This window comes from Pithys albifrons, chromosome 16 (assembly GCF_047495875.1).
Source record: "Pithys albifrons albifrons isolate INPA30051 chromosome 16, PitAlb_v1, whole genome shotgun sequence".
NCBI classification, from domain to species: Eukaryota; Metazoa; Chordata; class Aves; order Passeriformes; family Thamnophilidae; genus Pithys; species Pithys albifrons.
Genome location: NC_092473.1, coordinates 6,516,063 through 6,535,475, shown reverse-complemented (window position 1 = coordinate 6,535,475; position 19,413 = coordinate 6,516,063). Strand labels below are relative to the sequence as shown.

The 19,413-nt window shown below is 39.9% G+C and overlaps 1 protein-coding gene across 5 annotated transcripts in view; it reads right to left on the bottom strand.

The window, feature by feature from the left end:
• Positions 1-12,318, bottom strand: part of NUBP1 (NUBP iron-sulfur cluster assembly factor 1, cytosolic) — a 51,949-nt gene extending 39,631 nt beyond the window's left edge. For 2 of the 5 annotated variants that reach the window (XM_071571657.1, XM_071571656.1), the window contains exon 1: positions 3,860-3,896. In XM_071571657.1, coding sequence (XP_071427758.1) covers positions 3,860-3,866 — 7 coding nt within the window. In that variant the 5' untranslated portion in view covers positions 3,867-3,896. Of the gene's footprint in view, positions 1-3,774; positions 3,897-10,429; positions 10,565-12,268 lie in introns of those variants that run through there. The other 3 variants (XM_071571660.1, XM_071571659.1, XM_071571658.1) reach the window with 3 other exon arrangements.
• Between the last annotated feature and the right edge of the window lie 7,095 nt (positions 12,319-19,413).

Genomic DNA, 19,413 nt, shown 5'->3' with positions numbered 1-19,413 from the left:
CATTTTGGGCACTGTCATACTGGAATACACACAGCTCTGTATTTTTAATGCTCTGATGACTTGGTTTATTAACTACTCTAGTTGAACCTTCCTTTCATGAAACATTTACAGCTCTTTAGTAATACATTGTACATCTGTTTTTCCCCTCATTCATCTAAAAGCCATTACTAATGTTTGCATAGTAAGGGGCTGTTTCAGTGAACAAAGAAAATAGTAGTAGGTCAAGGAAAACATGAACAAATTAAAATTAAAAAGGGAAATAAAACCACTTAGAATTCAACAATACAATATACACAGCCACAATACTTAAGTATATTATTCCCTGCTAACACTAATGTGTTATTCTATCCTGCATGGTACACCTTGCATTAAATGAACAGAAGTTAAGACAGTATATTCCAGTCACCTAAAAGTAGCACTATCAAGTTTTATCAGATGTTGGAGGTAGTTCTGCTTTCTTTAATTAGCATCTACACCAAAGCTGCTATTTGTCAATGACATTCAGCCCATACAGAGAATAGCAAAGAGAATCCAAGTGTTCCTTGGAGTCTTCTGTTCATGGAAGACAAACTTCATCTGAGCTTTCATAGTGCTTTCATTCGATAATGAAAATTTATTTTTTTGTGCATACAGAGGTAGATTGCAAAAAAAAAATCTTTGTTAAGAGTCATTTCTCTTGGTAGAAGAGTACATCTAAACATCTAAAGCTATGTGTTAGTTTATTAATGAAGGAAAACATAAACCTGAAGTTTAAAAATATTTATCGGGGTTTTTTTCCTTCACTAAGTATCTGGATGAATGGGTTCAATACAGCAGCTTTATACTGAATGAACTGGTCAAAAGACAGAAAGAATAAGTAATCATTTGATGTACTGATCTTATAACCATTTAAAAAAAATCCTCAGTTACATAATAAGGGTCTAACTGGATTCTTGTTGATACCCATCAGCTTCCACCCTAGATGGTCCAAAAGCACTGGATTCACACTAGTGGATGGATTTTAAAGTCACATTGGAGCAATGCCATCGCGCTCCTGGCTGCAATATGAGAGCGATCTGCTACAACTGCAGGCCAGAAGACACACAGGAACAAGACTCATCCTTTCCTCAGCGGAGGTGGAACAGGACTGATGGAAGAAACTGCTCAAGAGTCCATGGAGAGAGATCTTATGAAGAAAGGGGTGGATCCCTGTTCTGATAAGGAAAAGAACATTCTTTCTTGCTCGGTGAAAATGATTACACTTAATATATGCCACTAATCCTCCCATGCCCTGGAGACCCAAGTGAGCCTATGTACATTGTTCTCTGATGTTTTTGATGGCAACTAATTAATCTTAATGAGAGGGAGTGCTGAGTTTAGGGGTTTTATCTCACTGCACTGCAATTTATTTTCATTGGCATCTGGTTGACTTTTCCTTAACAACATACAGCTTTATGAACATCTCATTTATTTTGACAATGCAATCACAAACAGTGATACACTGATGTTTAAAGCAATGTTTTCAAAAATTGCAGTTCAGAGTCCTGTTTAAGTCCCAAGCCAACAGTGATTTATTTAAGAGTTAATTGTGTTCTCAGTTACTAGTTCAGTTGCTTTTGGAGCATTTTCTGTGGCCTTCACTCTCCTTTCCTACTTGGATACCCTTGCATATCCTCCATTTGCTGTTCTCTGAAGGTTTTGGGATCCAAACCACTGCCTTTTTTTTTTTTTCCTTGCATAACAACAGCAACAGAGAGCCAGCGGCAAAGGAATCTGGCAGAGGAACCATCCACCACTAACTAGTTCATACAACCACATATCATATGGAAGAAGTTACTGTACACTAAGTATGTTGCCTTGATTCCATTAATCAAATGATAAAATTCTACTTGATCTATAAATTTTTTAAGATAAATAAAGGAATACAGAAATTAAAAAGTAATTTTCTGTGTTGATGAAAGCAAACCCACCCACTCCTTTCTGCTCCTAGATTTCAGTGGTATGTTAAAACACATTTTTGAATGTTTAAAAGTAAAAATAACATATGGAAGCAGTTTGTGAAATTTAGAAACTTTTTTTCTTTACAGGAGAAGAAAGTATAGTGGGTGAGACAGAAGTTGTACATTCTAAGATGCTGTTGCAGGATCTGGACTGTGCATTTGCACAGACTATTTAGTTAATTTCTGGAAGCAACTGCATTTATTTTAAACTATTAGTTCCATCACAGCTTGTTTCTGCTGAAAAAATACAAAATTATTTATATTTAAATTTTCTCTATAAGTCAGATAAAAAAATTAAATGTTTGGTAACAATTGTGGCACTTCTGGCAATGTTTCCCATGGGGAGTATTATGAACTTCCATATTTCTACTTATGAAGGAAAGGGAGGGTTGCCTAAACATGAGATAGTGCTAAAAAGATAAACTTCTTTCATTAGGCTGTAAAGCAGGCAAGGCTTGTCAGAAACTTCTCTGAATGGGTTTGCCTGATAATAAAACCTGCTGGATGGGAGCACATCTACAGGAGGCTCCTTGTTCCCATTTCACACAGATTCTTCATTAGCTGGCACACTTCCCACTGCATGTCTCTTCAAGCAAACCATTCCTGAGGGTTTGCAGGGCAATAGGGACAGTTTCTGATTTGTCATGAAGTCCAGCCAAACTCTTATAGCTTAAATCAGAAGGCTCAGGCAATGACTTGATTGCAAAACAATCCTGAGTGTGTGAATCCAGTTGGCACCACCTCTGCTCTACCTGGGATCCCCAGTCCTGGGTGCTTTCCTTGGCAGCCAAGGTCCCTCCACACCCACAGAAGTGAACAGAACCTCCTAGCCCCAAGCTTCAGCACTCAGCCCCATCCCACAGAACTGCAAAGATGCAAAAGTGGAACCCAGACTGTGAAGGGGCAGTTGTGCTGCAGTCTCTACACTTTTTCTTTCCCAGAACATGCAAATCTCATTTCAAACATAGTCCTTAATAGTGAACTGCAAAAAAGATGATGTAATATCTGTAACCCCAGCCATCTGCTTCTTTCAATTAGCTATAGATCTAATTCTTCTAAGATGTAAGCAAAGTAAGCCCACCTGCTTGCCCCCAAAAAACCACAAACAAACAAGCAAACAAAATCAAACCCCTCAGTCAAATTCTAGTTTTATTTTTAAGGCTGCTGTGCAATGAAGACTAATTACTGCTAATTTATCTTTTATTTACTTCCATGTCTTGATAATTTGAACACTGATTATTGGTTTTGTGTTAAGTGATCTGCCAGATCTGTTAATGATCTCAACTGGCCCAGACTGGCACTCTCTAAATAACCAGCATAGGTCACAACATTGCCATAAAACAGAGATATGGATTGAGATCCAGCATTATCAGTGCTGTTGGTGCATTAAGGCTCTACATTAGGCTACCAGTAATTTTTGGTACAACTCTGTCACTGATCCTCTCCTGAAAAGAGATGATGAAATTTTAGAATTACTCAGGCCCTAGTTTCAAGCACAACAAGAGTTTCTCAACACATCCCATGCATCAGCATAATGAATTTAAACTATTCCCTGGCTGGTCAACTTACAATAACAATAAACAGAAACAAGATTCCAAGTTCTAAACCTCAGCTACTTCACTATTATTTCCTTAAGTGCACATGAAGACAGAGTTTCTTACTGCCTTTCATATCTATTTTAAAAGCCATGAGCTAGTTGCATTTTAAACTGCAGAGCTTGAAGAGACTCCTGTCATAGGAACTTTACTAACTAAAAAATTCAGAACAGAAGAACTGTAAAAATTCCCAAACTTACCTACTCACATTGTCCAGAAGTATTGCAAGGTAAAAGCATTAAACACCCTAAGTTATTTTTCAGCTCTAGTCTATTCTAGATTTACCTAACATTCAGAAGATCTTCCTGCTGCTCTCCACAAGTTACTCAAAAAGGCAAATGAGACATTCACTACCTTGGGAAAACCTGCTGCTGGATTAGTCACCTTTACTGGATTAATTTTCATCATTAACAAACATACACGTCTTATTTGTGATTTATGGAAATCTCATTTATAACATGCATTTCTACATTGGTTGGTTTGCTTTTGTAAATGCAGACAACTTCACCTGTAGGAAGATTTCTGACATGTTGTACAGATAAAGAGGACTCCCTCACCCAATATATCTTGCCAGTGTTTTTCAATACGTAAGATAGAACTCCAAAAGGTATGAAAATCGCTGCCTTCATCAATGCTCCAGCATATTTCTATCAGTGCACTTGCTCATGTTTCCTGTAAATGCTAATGAAATTCATTTCATGACTTACTGGCACTGTGGCAGAAAGTTTGGCTCCAGAAAATTTTTTTTAATCAAAATTAAAATTAACTTCCCACAGAAATACTCCCTATCTGTAAGAGGAGAGGCAAGCAAGCAACCCAGTGAAGACTTGAGGAGAATTGCTGCAACTTCAGGCCAACCAGGGAAGGTGTGGGAAGATTCAACTACCCTTACCCACCTCTAGTAGCATAAATCCACTGTCATGGCATATGAAACAGGCCAAAGTCCTGTGTGTGATTATGAACTTTTCCCATTGTTTTCCATTTTTTCCCTTTTACTCTACTAACAATCAGTTTGATACAGTTGCAGATTTTCAGAAAAAACTTTAATTGGCAGGAGGTTGAACTTATGGTTAAAATATCAGAATAAACAGTGGGAGGTACTTTCCACCCCACTGTACTATTCAATGTCTGGCCTCTGTGTGTCATTATCTGACACATTGGAAAATAACTTCCTTCACAGAGGGATTGTGCATCAACATTTCTTACTGATTAAGACTCAGTGTTGAACTCTGCTTTATTCACAGATGGTTCTCAGTGGTATCATGTGACAATCCTGCATGTGCATTTCTGGTCCTTAGATTTTCCCCTGTCTTTTCCCCTCACAGCAATGCTGGCTCAGCTTCCACTGCTCTGCAGAGTTGGCTGTGGTGGGAACTGGGATAGGCTGTTTTTAACCAGCAGCACATTCTGTTTTAAACACTCTTGCACGGAATACAAATCCTTGAATGCTTTCCAGAAATCTGAAGTGTGTTGACTTCCATACTCAGAATAATAAACACAACTGTGCTTGTCTAACTAAAAAGAAGTGGAAGTGCAGTTCTGTTACCCACTCAGGGTAGAGCAGTCAAAATACAGTCACCCTGATACTATCAGTATCAGAACTGGGTTTCTCTGGGTGAGGGATGTGTGTGTGTGTGTGTGTGTGTGTGTGTTGGTGGGGGTGTTGTTTGAGTCTTACTTATTTTGATTAGGCAGTTCCTTGGATAGCAGCCAAGATTTCAGACAGTTCCCATTGCATAGCTGACTGATAATCAAGGTGCTCCTTAGTTTCTGCCATTGAATTGGGCAATTCCTTGAGTAGGGCATTGCCCTGTGCTGTGTGCAAACTGAGTGTGCCACTTTGCATCAGCCCCAGACAGCCTGGGAAAACACTGCTTGACTGGCATTGCAATTCTTACATTATAAAAAAAAGCCTTCAAACTGAAAGCCTCTAGGGATGTTAAGTTTAGCTAAGAATCTAAATGTTAAATTACACCCAACTGGAATGCACAGCAGCATCTCAAAGTAAGATGCTGTGACTAAGGATATGGTAATGCCATAAGGGAAAAAAAATCAAAGCACAGCCATGCCCAAGTTAGGCAGTTTAAATTTGACTCTGATATCATAGAAAGCAAGTAATGCCAACGCAGAGGGAGGAATTATCCAGCTTCACCTCATTCTGCTCTTTTATTTTTATGTCTAGGCAATACTGATGCTCGAGCCAACACACAAAGCTAATAGAGTGAAGTCCTAGCAGGAATGCCAGATCTAGGCTCAGTCTGAGAAAATTCAACAGTCAAACTGTTCAGGTCACAGCCCAGCTGGGGCAATAGGAGATCAGCCAAGGACATGGGTTGTGGCAGCTCCCTCTGAAGTCAGCATGAGGTCTTATTATAACCATTTTTATCAAAGCACAAATGTGGTCTGAGGAAAGAGGTGCATTCTAGGTGCTGGCACTGCCTCCTTTTGTTGATGCCCATTTCTGCTGTAGATAGGCAGGAAATATTTGTCTTTTGATGTACACTTTAGTTTTCTAATTGCATTTGTGCTGTTCACAAGTGTGAGAGCAAAAATATGGTTTTCAGCTTAAAACATTTTGCAGCCTTACTTGGTATGAAACCTTAACTTCTTTATAAACTATGAGGGCTTTTTTGTCTATGCTAATTTATTAACATCTAGAGAAGTTTTGGGGTTTTATACTACCCCAGCATGGACTGAGCAGCCTGCTCTACCACCATCAAATTGCAGTGGAGGTCACAGCATCTTTCAGACAAAGAAAGCTGCTGGTTGCAGAAGGACCTTTTAAAGAGCAAGCAGTTTTCTTGCAGAAGAGCCCCCTTGCCAGTCTCATACAGGAAACCACAGGGATTTCAAATAGGGCATTAATTTGAGACTATACATTGTAGTTGCTTTCCTGCTCACTGTGATCTACTGGTTTTCTCACTACTCCCCTTCATATTTGAACCAGAACAAAGAGACATCTACCAAAACTTTTAATTCCTTTATCTGTATATCTGAGCTAATGAATGAGATTTTTAAAAAGCAAAAAATTGGCTCAGACAAGAGCAAAACAGAGTTGTTTATATGCCTTTGGGAATGGGAAATGTACAACATTTATGTACAAGTTCATAAAATTATAAAATCAATACATGAGTGTCCCCTCAATATGACCATTCACTTTGCATTTTGGGCATTAACAGCCATGCTAAGTGTTGGATTTCAGAGGACCATGAGGGGAAGTTTCTGACAAATGAGCAGATTTCTGATCTGCTTGTAAATATTCAAGTACAGTTAATAGACACAGGCAATTGATTTTCCTGCAGCTTTGCTCCATTTGTACCCAGGATTTAACTGTTCCCTTCCCTGGTAAGGATCTTTTTTTAGACATTGCCACTGCCTCTGGCAAAATTCCAGTTTCACGCAGGTTCCCTGTTTAAAGCCTGTCCCTGCCTCAAAGATTCAGCTCCACTCCAATTCAGCTCTACCACAGGCACACTCCCACCTTCATGTCTACACACTATGTGAACTTGCCCTTTAAAATCCTAAAAATAGTCAGGCCCTACAACTATTGATCAGATTTGATCAGTATTTTGCTTTCACTTAACACAGCAGAACAAAAGGAAAAAGGCCACAAAGCCCAACCCACCAGCAGGAATGAAACGGTCAGAGAAGGTTCATCTGAAAGGAAACAAATGAAGAACCTCTTTTCCAGCTTTCAAGAATACTTGACAACCTGGTAACTTTTCAAATTGTGAGATTCTTGCTAGGTTCCCACAAAGGCTTTTTAATATTGCAAAATAATAAAATAAGCATTGCAGTTATGCCCCACCAGGTAAAATCTTCACTGTAGCCCTCAGCACAAGGGCACCTCACAGCAACTGGTACCACGTCCTGCTGCTGGTGATGCAAGGCCAGGGAGATACAGGCATTATTTTGGACTCCCTTGGAAGGCTGCCTAACTTGCCCTTGCTGTTCAGTTTTGTTTTGATTCTCCTTGGGCCAAAACACGTATCTCTTGCTGGGTATATCAGTGTGGCACCCACAGATCTACCCTGGCTCCAAAACAACCATGTAAAGACATTTGCCATTTGATGTGGTTGCCCCTTGAGAATTAAAGCAAAGCCGTGAGACAGGGTTTCAAGCAATCACCTTCCCAAGCTCACTGACTTTGCTGACTGGGGCAGAAGGTTGCCCTGAAGGGTCTGCAGGAGGCCCTAATGCAGCTGCAGCACCAAAACAAACCAGGTTGGCAACAGAGTGTTGGGGAGACATTGCCATTAATATCTCCACCTCTGCTGCACTTTCAAAACCTTCTATTGCATAACCCTGAGGAGACAAACAGAAAAGGTGCCTGTGATGCAATGCTAACATGTTCAACAAGGAGTCCCCTGACATGTTCCTCTACCAGCTGGTGATAGAACCCACACAGCACTGGAGTATATTAACAGAGAAGAATGGAAGGAACGAGATCACTTGATTTTTCTGTTTAAGCCCTGAGTCCCCACTAGATTAGTAAGTAAAATCAGAGTAAGATAACTCACATTCATAAACAGCAAAGGCCTCACATCTCCCTGTATGCTTCAGATTCCATCCAACAACTTTGGTCTTGAAAGCCATAAGTTGTCTCTCAGTGCTGGGAGGCACTCTGGATATTCCTGCCATTGACAACACTCACCCAGAATCACCAGCTACAGGGCCATCAACATCTAAATACATGTTATGTGCTTTATAAAAGTAGGCTACATAAATGTGGAGCTACCTGGATGCCCTTCCACTCCAGGGCTTCCAAAACTCCTACATTAATGATCTGAATGATAGTTAATAGTAAAACCCGCTTACAGGGATGTGAAGTGAAATATCTCAGGCAGAACAGTGTTCATTTTCTTCACTGATAAGAAGAAAGGACTCCAAGGCAGCACGGTCTGGAGAGACCTTTGAGTAGTTTTCTGTTTGTACAGCACAACGTCCCAAGCCACTGAGGATTGATATGCTATTAATTCTCCTCTCAGTAATATCCTTTCATATAAATCCTTCCTTCAAAGATCCCGTTGGTAAAGATCTCCCCTTCTCATATTTGGAATCAGCGAAGAGGGCACCTGAACTCAAGACAGGGCTTTTCACATTCCCTGGGTGGCCTCAGAAGTGTCTCTGTATATTGAGCTAGACAGCACTAGATAAACAATTCTTAACTGGAAAGAGTTTCAGCAGCTGATTTGGAAGGCAAAACAGAATAAGTAAGAAGTAAGTTGAAATCCAGCAGTTATGCCTTTTGCTTTCTGTCCTCCTGCCATTTCTAACTTTGGCTGACAGTGTTTCCTTTGGGAATCCAGAAAAAACATGCAATTCCCAGCAGCTCCAGCTGCAGTGATGAACTTCCTCTTGGTCAGAGGTACACAGAACTAAATGTCTGTTTTCTTAAACCTGGTGAAAATCCAGATAAACTGCTTTAGATTTCATTAGTCTATCTTTAGAGGGATTATAGTGAAAATAAAACCCCACTCCACAGCTTTGTTTATTTGTCCTAACGACAAGGCTCAGACTTGTGAGGGCTATTCTTTGCCAGTTAGGAGCCAAACTTAAGAGCAAGAACAGCTATTAGGCTAAGAGTTATTAATGACTACAACTTGCTAAGGGCCATAGCAAGTTTAAACCCATTTCTTTTCAGAATTCTAACACAGGAAAAAGCATTTACTGTTTGAATCTGTAATATAACTCTTACTTCTACTCCTCCACTTCCCAAATCAAGTTTTATGTGGATTGACAGACAAATGCTACTAATTTTTGTCATACTAATGCAAGTTTATTCCATGAATAATTTTACAAAAGTATTATCAGCCTTCAATGAATATCCACAATATCAAGCTAATATTTCTTGAGCAAGAGTAGTATCCAGTTGCTGTTCTGTCCTACCTGTCCATCTAATTTTAAAAGCTAAACATGACATAAAAGAAATAATCTGTTGTGCATGGATTACTGCAAAATGTTTTGTCATTAATTCAGCAAAGAGTGAGGTAAGAGCTTATTTTATTAAGAGCATATTCTGGCCCAGATTTCAAGAAATTCACCTTTGAAGCACTTTCTACAACAAAGAGGGAATGGTTGTTTTCCTGAACCATTATAGACTGAAGAGATTAATAAAATTCTGGAAAACTAAGGAGTAGTAATCTACACTAGGTGGCACTGCTACACACAGCTTAAGTTTCTTTACTGTGGGTTCAAATTAAGATTAATTTTTGGAAAAATAAGTATTAAGTTTGAGGGAGGTGTTTTGGAGGAGCTTTAGCTAAGAGCAAGGAAGAATTCTTTGTTCTTCTGCAACCACAGATAACTTTTGCTATGCTCTAGAAACCAGCCAGTAGGAGTCTTAATGCTAATGCTGTTCCCTTCTTCAGGAACTCCACACTTGCTGTTTAAGCCAGTCCCTCAACAGGCACACACAGAGTCAAAGCCAAACATTGCCTTTGCAACAGGAGCCCAGTCCCTGCCTTTGGTGAGACTGAGAACTTGACCTGAAAGAGCTGGACACTGCCAAAGACTCCAACTGGCAGAATGATGACATGTATTTAGAAGCCAACTGGGTCAAAGAGACTGACAATACAAAATCAGTCTTTGTATGATACGAGGGAAATAATGGCTTAATTTAGATTTTAACATTATTCAAAGGTGTTGTTGCATTAATGTTGCTCTACAATTTATATTTAGACATAGATTACTCTTTCATTTACTGTTTTTACTATTTCTTTATGGTTACCATTGAACAGGACACTGAACAGTTACCAAAATGAGAACAAACAGCTGGTACAATGAATAGTTACCCACATCCAAGTGTTGCTCTTATTAATTTGTAGCCCTAACATTTCGCAGCAGGATACTTACAGTTTAGTGCCTGTAATTCACTTGTCTCTGAAATTTAATTCCTTCATAGTAGCAATGGGAATCAACTGAAAGGCTCTTGGCATTGCAGCCCCAGCCCCATGGCCAGTGGGCCACCCCTTGAACTGAATAAACTCAACCTTCACTTCTCTTCTCTACAGTACTTAAATAGAAGCAGGGATTTCAACAACCTTTTGTTCTCAGCAAATCAGAAGGGTGGAGGAGTCTGACTGTACCACCTGCCTGACAGCAAAACTTACAGAACTCAAACACTGGCCTTCATTATTTCATCTTCCCCAACTCTTCTTGGGGGAAAAAGGAAGACAGTGACATTAATATTATCATTGCAGACACTGGCAAGGCTTTATTTTAAACACATCAAGTCTTGACACCAGAGATTGTTTAAATTAATGCCATGTCATAACTTTCCATCAGAGTGAGTTTTCAACACTGAAAATCAGTTTCAGCCAAAGATAAAAATACAGCAAATGGTATTCTCGAGAGAAAGGAGAGAAAAGAGTTGTGTTATCAGCATGTCTTTTAGTTAACAGCTTAATGGGTCATACCAGATTGAAGAAACCATAGTCACATTCTCTCCAGTTTTACAGTGCTGGAAAAAATCAGTGACAAGTCTTCTATCACATATTTAAGCAAAAGCTGAGGTTCTGGAAACTCAGTCTCTAACTGTTCTTGCAAAATAACTACCAAGACACATATGCCAGCACAGAAAACTCAGACAAATGGTGAGAACCCCAAAAACACATTGGGAAAAAAAAAGGCAAGAATCCTGCTCTACATAATTTCATTTTTATGCTGCATCTGGCAAGAGCACTCCTTATTCCTCTCCTTCCATACCTGAATGAGTGAGGATGATCACTCCTCAAAATCCTATTGAATCTCATGGATAACAGGGTGAAAATGAACATGCTCTGCAAAAAATATGTACCATGAGCTATGCTTAGGTCTTGTTGGTTCCTGTATTTAGAAATCACTGTATGAAAAGGAAAGCTTCACTTTGTCACATCCACTCATAAGTCAGCCCAAATATGAGGATGTACCATCTAAAAAAGCCACTTGAAGTTTAAGCAGAAGGGACTTCTGGCAATCCTGCAAGCAAATCAATGGAGTGCTTAATTTCAGATAACCATAGAATAGGTCTTTTTCCTTAAAACTATTTTTTCAGTATAATCAAACAGTCTCAAAATAGAATACAATTTTTTTCTTTCAGACTAATACCTCCACCATCTTCATGGAAAAAGAAAATGCTTAGTCTGTGAATTTTAGTGAAAAATACATAGAACATTTTCATTCTTTGCTTGATTCAAAACAGGAAAAGAGAAAAAGTAGAACAAGAACTATGATCTTGGCAATCAAAATGTCTTCTCTGTTCTAAAAAATACTAAACCCCAGAGTTTATAGTTGTTCCTTCTTCAAAAGAAGTGTTAGCAGATATAGCTACACCATACAGTGACTTGTAGGGTTGCTGTTATCTTTAAACCAAGTTTTAATCAAATTTCATGATCAGAACAGGAAGCAACAAACTGAAAGCAAACATTCCTGCTCCAGTCAGCTTTTAATATTCCTTTGCTTTGGTTTCATTTCAAGTGTGTGACTTACATTTATCCAAGAAAGGGAGAAAAAAAATTCAGCATCTTCTGGGAAAAACTGCAAAATGGAAATGTTGAAATGTATAAAGCAGCTCACTGGCAGGTCCTCCTGACAGCAAGTCAAACCCTTCCAACAGATTGCATTTTTCTTGACAGGCCAGAGAGTATCAGGCAGCCCTAAATTACTGAGCATATTCTACCACATGATTTCAATTAAAACAGTATTAGCTATTACCTTTATGAACTTGAAAACTAGCACTGCAAGAAAAGGTTTGCTTATTCAGGCCTCTGATCCTGGGATGGAGTCCAAAAGCACGGGAATAAACTCTGATAGCATCCCATTCTGTTCCCTGAGACTGGGGTGGTGGTGGTAACCAGGCTCATTTCAGACACACAGTCTCACATGCCATGAGGCCACATGATTTGAGTCCTCTGTTGTCCCTGCAGATACAACAGGTGCCACTAAGCTTTTTACTCTTTTTTTTATTGATGACAGGAAAAAAACCAAAACATGCATTTGCTGATCCAGCCAGAAGGATAAATATCCTCAGAGACAGAAAAAGGATTCAGTGTGAATTGGATGGATCAGTTCAGAACAGGAGCTTTATCCTCAGCCTGTCTCTATCTATTGACAAACACTTCCCAGGACAGGTACCTGGGAACAGAAGTGCAGGAAACTGAACCAGAGGTGTTGCCTAAGCAGACTACAGACAGTCAGTCTCAGTTCTGTCCTGAAGGATTTTTAACACAGATAAGAAATGAAATAGCTTTATGAGGTGAGAATAAAAACCTGACATGCATTACCATCAAGGCTGCCAGCAGAACTGTGAGCAGAGACTTAAGGACAGCCAACTTCAGTGGAGAGGGAGACTCACAGTGAAGATCTCATTCAACTGAGAAGGTGCTTACCTGTCAAAAAATCCCAAGAAAATTATGTGTTCCCACAAAATGATTTGAATTTTGACAAGTCAGTATTTTTCCTGATGTATTCTATGTAAAACAGTCATTTTAGGTAAAGCCATTAGGAAAATTCCCCAGAAGAGCTCAAATTAGTATTCCACTGCAAGATCAAAATCTGAAAGGCAACACCACATTCTGCAAGATTTCAAAAGAAACAGGCTCCTGCAGTTCCTCACACTATATAATTTATAAGAGTGTTTTATATGTCTTTGGATGAACCCATAAGGCTGCTTTCTTCATGCTTCTCAAAAGAAAACTGAGACATTTTTTCCTCTTTTCTTAAATGAAAACTTTGATTCTAATGTAATTCCAACTTTCCGTGAGAGAAAAAAGGAGAGACTGAGGGGCACATGGGACACATAACACAGAGATGACAAAAATCTGATTAAAGAGTTTCCTGTCTTAGGATGGTTTCAGTTGGAAGTGACCTTAAAGAATCATCTCATTCCAATCCCCTGCCATGGGCAGGGACACCTTCTACTAGACCAGAGTCCTGAGTGCCCCATTCAACCTGGCTTTGAACACTTCCAGGGATGGGACATCCACAGTTCTCCAGGCAGTGCCTCACCACCCTCACAGGGAACAATTTCTCCCCTATGTTTGAATCTAACCCTACCCTCTTTCAGTTTACAGCCATTACTCCTTGTCCCAACATTCCATGCCCTTGCCAAAGGTCCCTCTCCAGCTCTCTTGGAGCCCCTTTAGGCACTGGAAGGGGCTTTAAAATCGCCTCAGAGTCTTCTCTACCCCAAGTCTTTTTCCTCTGAGCTGTTATCAATGTCCTCAAGTCCATTAACACAACAAAACATGGAAACCTGTTTACAGCAAAACTGAATTTGTTTATGAAATAAAAGTTTGCATCCCAATATCTTTTGACACGCAAATATCCCATTTAACAGTAAAGCTACCTCAGTACTTCAGTACAAGGTTTACTAAGGTGCAATTGCTTTTCAGCTGGTGCACTGCTGGTCATGGGCCTGGGAAATGAGGCCTTATTTTTTTACACACACATATATATATATATATATATATATATATATAAAACCCACAACCTCCCCATGTCACTGCTTACTCTGGAAATGCAGAAACCAATAAGATTACAGGAAGTTCACAACATAACAGTTCTGCTTTCAGAAGCGTGGAGAGCATTATTCCCTGAGATGCTAATGGAGCCTGTAATCTTTACTCTGAGCCACTAGGAGAGAACAAAAAAAGTGATATTCCAAAGGGATAAATCCTTATTTTTTCATGATGGCTCCAGTTATTCAGTAGCTGGTACACCTCCACTGCAGTAGATGGGTCTGCTTTCACCACAGGTGGTCTTCTGTAAGCACAATATCTCAGCTCACAGTTCCCCACCACAGGTTGGTAAATGCAGGTTTCCCAGCAAAGATAAACAACTCAGCACAAGGCAGTTCAGCTCCCATGCAGCCACACCTTGCACCTGGCAGGGCTGCAGGCACTATCAAAGCAGGGAAAAAACCACACCAGAAATCCTGTTTCTCACCTGTCAGGCTGGTTTAAGGTACATGAGAGAGGGTGAGGGACTGACTCTCCAACCCTGCTCTTGAATGTTTTCTGCACAAGTGATTCAACATTTTAAGAGTTCTTTCATATGCTATGCCTTAACTTATGGCATATGTTTGTGAATTCCCTGTTTGGACAATGCTATAAGACTTTGGAGTGCTTGTAAGTTGTAAAAACATAAGGCAAAGGAAGGAGATTGCAACAGCCTTGTCAGACAGAGTTTGAAACCCAGATTTAATCTGAGAGCTGTTATTGCTATTGCTTCCAGTAGAAACAGAAAACCCCAAACACCAAACCCCCCACCCACAAACCCACCCCAAACCAAACCAACCAACCAACAAATAAAACCCCAACTAACCAAAACACAAACACAAAAAAAGCCCCCAAACCCTCCAAAAATTCCTAAAAACTGCCACATCCAAAGGTTTGACTAAAAAATGAGATCTTGCTGTACGTCTGGGTTAGATATCTGGAGAAACGGGAAGAAGCACATCCACGTGGCCCTCTCGCTCCTCACGACACACCCACAAGGTCTGGTTGCAATTCCACCCTCTAGAGGAATTCAGCGAGCGCTGCCAATCAGCCACAGCTATCTATAAACTATCACAAATAGTTTGGAACAGCTGCCAACAGGTTTATTGACAGTCGATTGCTTTAAACTTTTGTTTTGATGCAAATAAAAGCTTTAATCCCATTTGCCAAACACTGAAAAGGTTAAGGCAGATGAGAAGACCTTACACCACAGGAAGAAGCTTTTATCTTCTACAACTGTGACTGTCAAAACTTGCAGGGGATTAAAAAGCTCAAAGATAATCTTGTTACATCTAAAAAAACCCAAACCAGAACACACAGTCCCAAAAGTGAACAATTTTAGGATCACAAGCTCAGCACTCTGAAGTCAAACTGCCCAAGTTAACACAGCATCAAGTAATCCTCTCTGTTCTTGGAGGAGCTATTACAATGAAGTTTAATATAGTATTAGATCCCATATTGAGATTGCAAAAGAAAGCATCAAAAAGTCTCGCCCTCTCTCTGCCGAGGAACACTGCAGAAGTAAGGATATTAGAGGAATGTCTGAACAGCTCAGCATGGTTTGTATACACAGGGGGATGAAACACAGTGCAGCCCTGGCTGACAATATACAACAGATTCCATATGTGCAACCCTGAAGCGGTTGGAAAAAGTGAATCATCCTGCACAGAATGCGATGAGCAGTTTATGGCATTTAACATGCACATGAATCTGGGTTCAGAACTTCACAACAGCCCTCACTCAGAGCTGGGCTTTTATTTATGGGGGAAAAATGTTTTATTTCAAGCAATTTTTACCCTTTTTTAATAAGCATTGTATTTTTGTCTTAGGGGGTAACTGAAGTGATTTTTGTTCTCAGGTGTCAGCAATGGTTTGCTAGGGCACTTTGTTAGCACACAGCAGCACGCTTTGGGCTGGAGACACTGAACTGACACTGTACAGTACCTTGTGGTTTGCAAAAACGGGAGTTCTTGCTGTGCCTGTTTTGACTGAGTTCATGCCTGAAGCACACAGTAAATGTGGCTAACCCCAGAGATGAAGCTGTTTTTTAGAATGCTGACAGCAGTCCTAGCAAGTAGAAGCTCCTTGTTTAGAGTAAAGCCTCACTGGAGAAAATGAGTAGTGTTGTGTACTCCCATGGACTCACTGTCTCCTGTTCTCTCATATCCACCTCAGGGCTGCAGGTTCCTTTGCACCCCTTGTTTATCCTGAGGCTGCTGCCAGGACCAACTCAGCACCTGGCTGAGCAAGCAAGCCAGAGAGACCCTTGGGCATCCACAGGGCTATCTCAGGGCAGCCTGAGCTGCCTCAGCAGCCCTGATCAGCACTTGGCTTCTGCCTGGAACTAGTGGGACAAGCAGTCAGCAATGAGTGCATGCAAACCTGAGAGGAAAGGGAGTTGGATAAAGACTCAGGTTAAACACAAGAGGAAATGAATATATACTCTTGCAATTAAATGAGGATGGCTATATAGCATTGTTGGGAAGGGATTGATAAATTGGGGCAGTCAGTCACTATGGTGGCAGCAAACTTGTGCATAATAAAGGAATACGAGAAAAGATACAGAAACATTTTTTTCCATTATAATTTAAGAGAGTATGAAAGATGCTTTCAATGAAAGGAGAATAAACTGCTTGGTATGGCTTATTCAGAAGAATTGAGCAACAAAAAAGGCTCAGAGTTCTCAATGACTCCAGATCTTTTTGAAATTCAGCACTGTCTTCATAACATATGACTAGACTAAATTCTGCTATTCTCACATTAGGGAAATGGCCTGTCTCATAAAAGAGAAGAAAAAACTTAATGCTGCTCTAGGATCTTTCATGTATGTGCCCTTTTGAGGTTTAAATAGAAAATTTCTCTTACTAGGTTGAGTCAAATCTGTTCATAGTGAAGGCAGGATACCATCTGCATTTAATTCTAAATAGATGAAAAGAAAATCAGCAGAGCTTCCTTATGGAATGGGCAGCATTGGCTTCCTCCTGACCCACACCACCAGAGCTTGGATCGAAGTTGGCCATGTGGATAAAGAAATGGGACATGTGGGTGAAGAAGGAGAGGAACTGAAGCCCTTGGATGATGGCTGGGGGTGCCCCTCTGTGACTGCAGCCTCTCAGGCAGAACAGGTACTGCAGCAATGGACACTCACCAGGTGCTCACTGTGAGGAACTGGCACATAAAAATCCAGTCTCCATTCAATTCATACACTGTTCAAACCAGACAAAGCTTGCTAAAACAGAAAAATACACTTAGAAACAAGTTTGCAAACTCAAGAGTCAATGCAATGTTTTCTAAAATGTGGAAACAAGCTCTCTAGGAGCTTCTGCAACACCATCCTGAGTTGAATGGAGAAACTTTAAGACAAACTAATAAGGAAATTCAGATGAGAGCGCACTGGATAAATGACTCATTCCAACTGAATTCACATAATTCTTTCAGGAACAATTCAGAAATCCCGTACAGCTTTTGAACTCAAGCAATTTCAATGCTGATGACAGAACTTTGCTAAACCCACAAAACCCACAACCATTTGCACCTACAAAGTGTTGTCAGGTCCGTATTTTCACAACAACTAAAGGGGGTTTTGATCTGCTGACTACAATGCTTCCACATACATAAAAGACTGCTGAGGACAAGACCTTTACCTTCCATCACCTTCTGCAAAACAGCACTGCACTGAGACCGGGGCAGTCCTATGAGGCTGTGGAAGAGTAAGGAAACAAGCTAATTTGTCCCGTTTGCAGGACAATTTTCCAAAAAGAGCACGTTTCCAGAGGAGAATTCAGCTCCTACCAGCATGAGACTATGCCCCACATATTGATAATGTGATAACTTATTTATAACCTACAATTCATCTAAGGAATGAAGAAACTGTTGAGATTATCCCTCATAACTACTGGTCTCCCCAACTTTTGTAGGAGAGTGCTTGATGCCAATTCAGTTATTTAAAACTTATTTGGACAGATCCCATACTCTGCCTCATCTCACTTTCCAAACACCCTAATGATATGCTCTTTTATACACTACAAATAAAAAAATACAGTTTTAATAATTTTTACTTAAAATTGATAATGCTGCTCATGCCTTCAACAAACTCCTGCTCCTTGTTCTAAATTCTAACACCGTCCAGATCTCTCCCAATGATGCTGTTCAAACTGCCCAGCTATTCCCTGCTCTAATGAAGGGCAGATGTCCCTTTTGAACAACTGGCCAGCCTGGAGGAGCACACTTAGATTTCCTTTTGACTAACTTGCATGTGTTTCCTTCCTGTGGAAGTAGGAAGGGGGTCAGAGGGAGAAGGAAGGAGGGCTGCACACACCCAGGTCTGCAGCCCAGGACAGGCTGACCCAACTCTCTCATCAGCACTTTGCTGCTCAGCTCCACATCTACCAGTCATGAACAGTCTTCTTGTACAAACTAATCAGTGTCTCTTGTTCATTCTTTATATCAATCTGATTTTACAGTCTGCTGAATCACTTTACTGTTTGCTTCCTTCCCAAAGTCTAGTTAAAACCAGAACACAAACACAAGCCCCAGCTATTAAAATACACCTTCACCTGCTCTGTGAAATTATTTTTAGTATTGCCAAGAACCTACATTCAAAAACAATGTGTCAGGCCACAACACATTTTAGGATAAGATTAAGAAATTATAAATGTCAAAAAACAGATTTTGGGCTTCCTTCAGTTGACAAATATATTTTCTTACTTTTTTTAAAATATGAGGGTCATTAATACTTCAAATTTATGTTTTTTATTAAAATTGTAATGCACTAAAATCTTAGCTCTTATTAATGATACAGCTCATGCTGTGCCCATTTAGTATTAATATTTGCAACCACTATGAAAACAATTTAAAAGAAAACAGTTTAACAGCACACAGGTCCAAATCTGGCCTGTGGCAACATCCACTTAAGTCAATGAGATTAAAAAATGCATATCTGCAGGCAGAGTCTGGTTCAATGCCATGCCCATGTCTCATACAGCAGCCCAGTGCTCTCAAGAAGTTATGCATATTCCACTGACTTCAGCAAGTGTTTTCTCCCTTTTTTGTACTGCTTTCCTATGGGAGTTAGTTAAGTGACCAATGAAATGCGTAAACTTACATCAGAATTCACTAGGAGGAACAATAACGTGTTTTTCTAATAGACAGCCTTAGCAGGAGCTAACAATTACATGCATGGAGACATAAAAACAAAGATGGATTTCCAAATGATGTACAGAATAAGAACCTTTATAGTGTGGACCAGTCCTCAGAAATTATGTTAATCCAAAAATTCTTTTCAGATGAACCAGTTCCTGGATTTGAATTTCTATGAGTACATATTTGGTAGTGTGCATGTGTCCATGTGCACAGATTTGT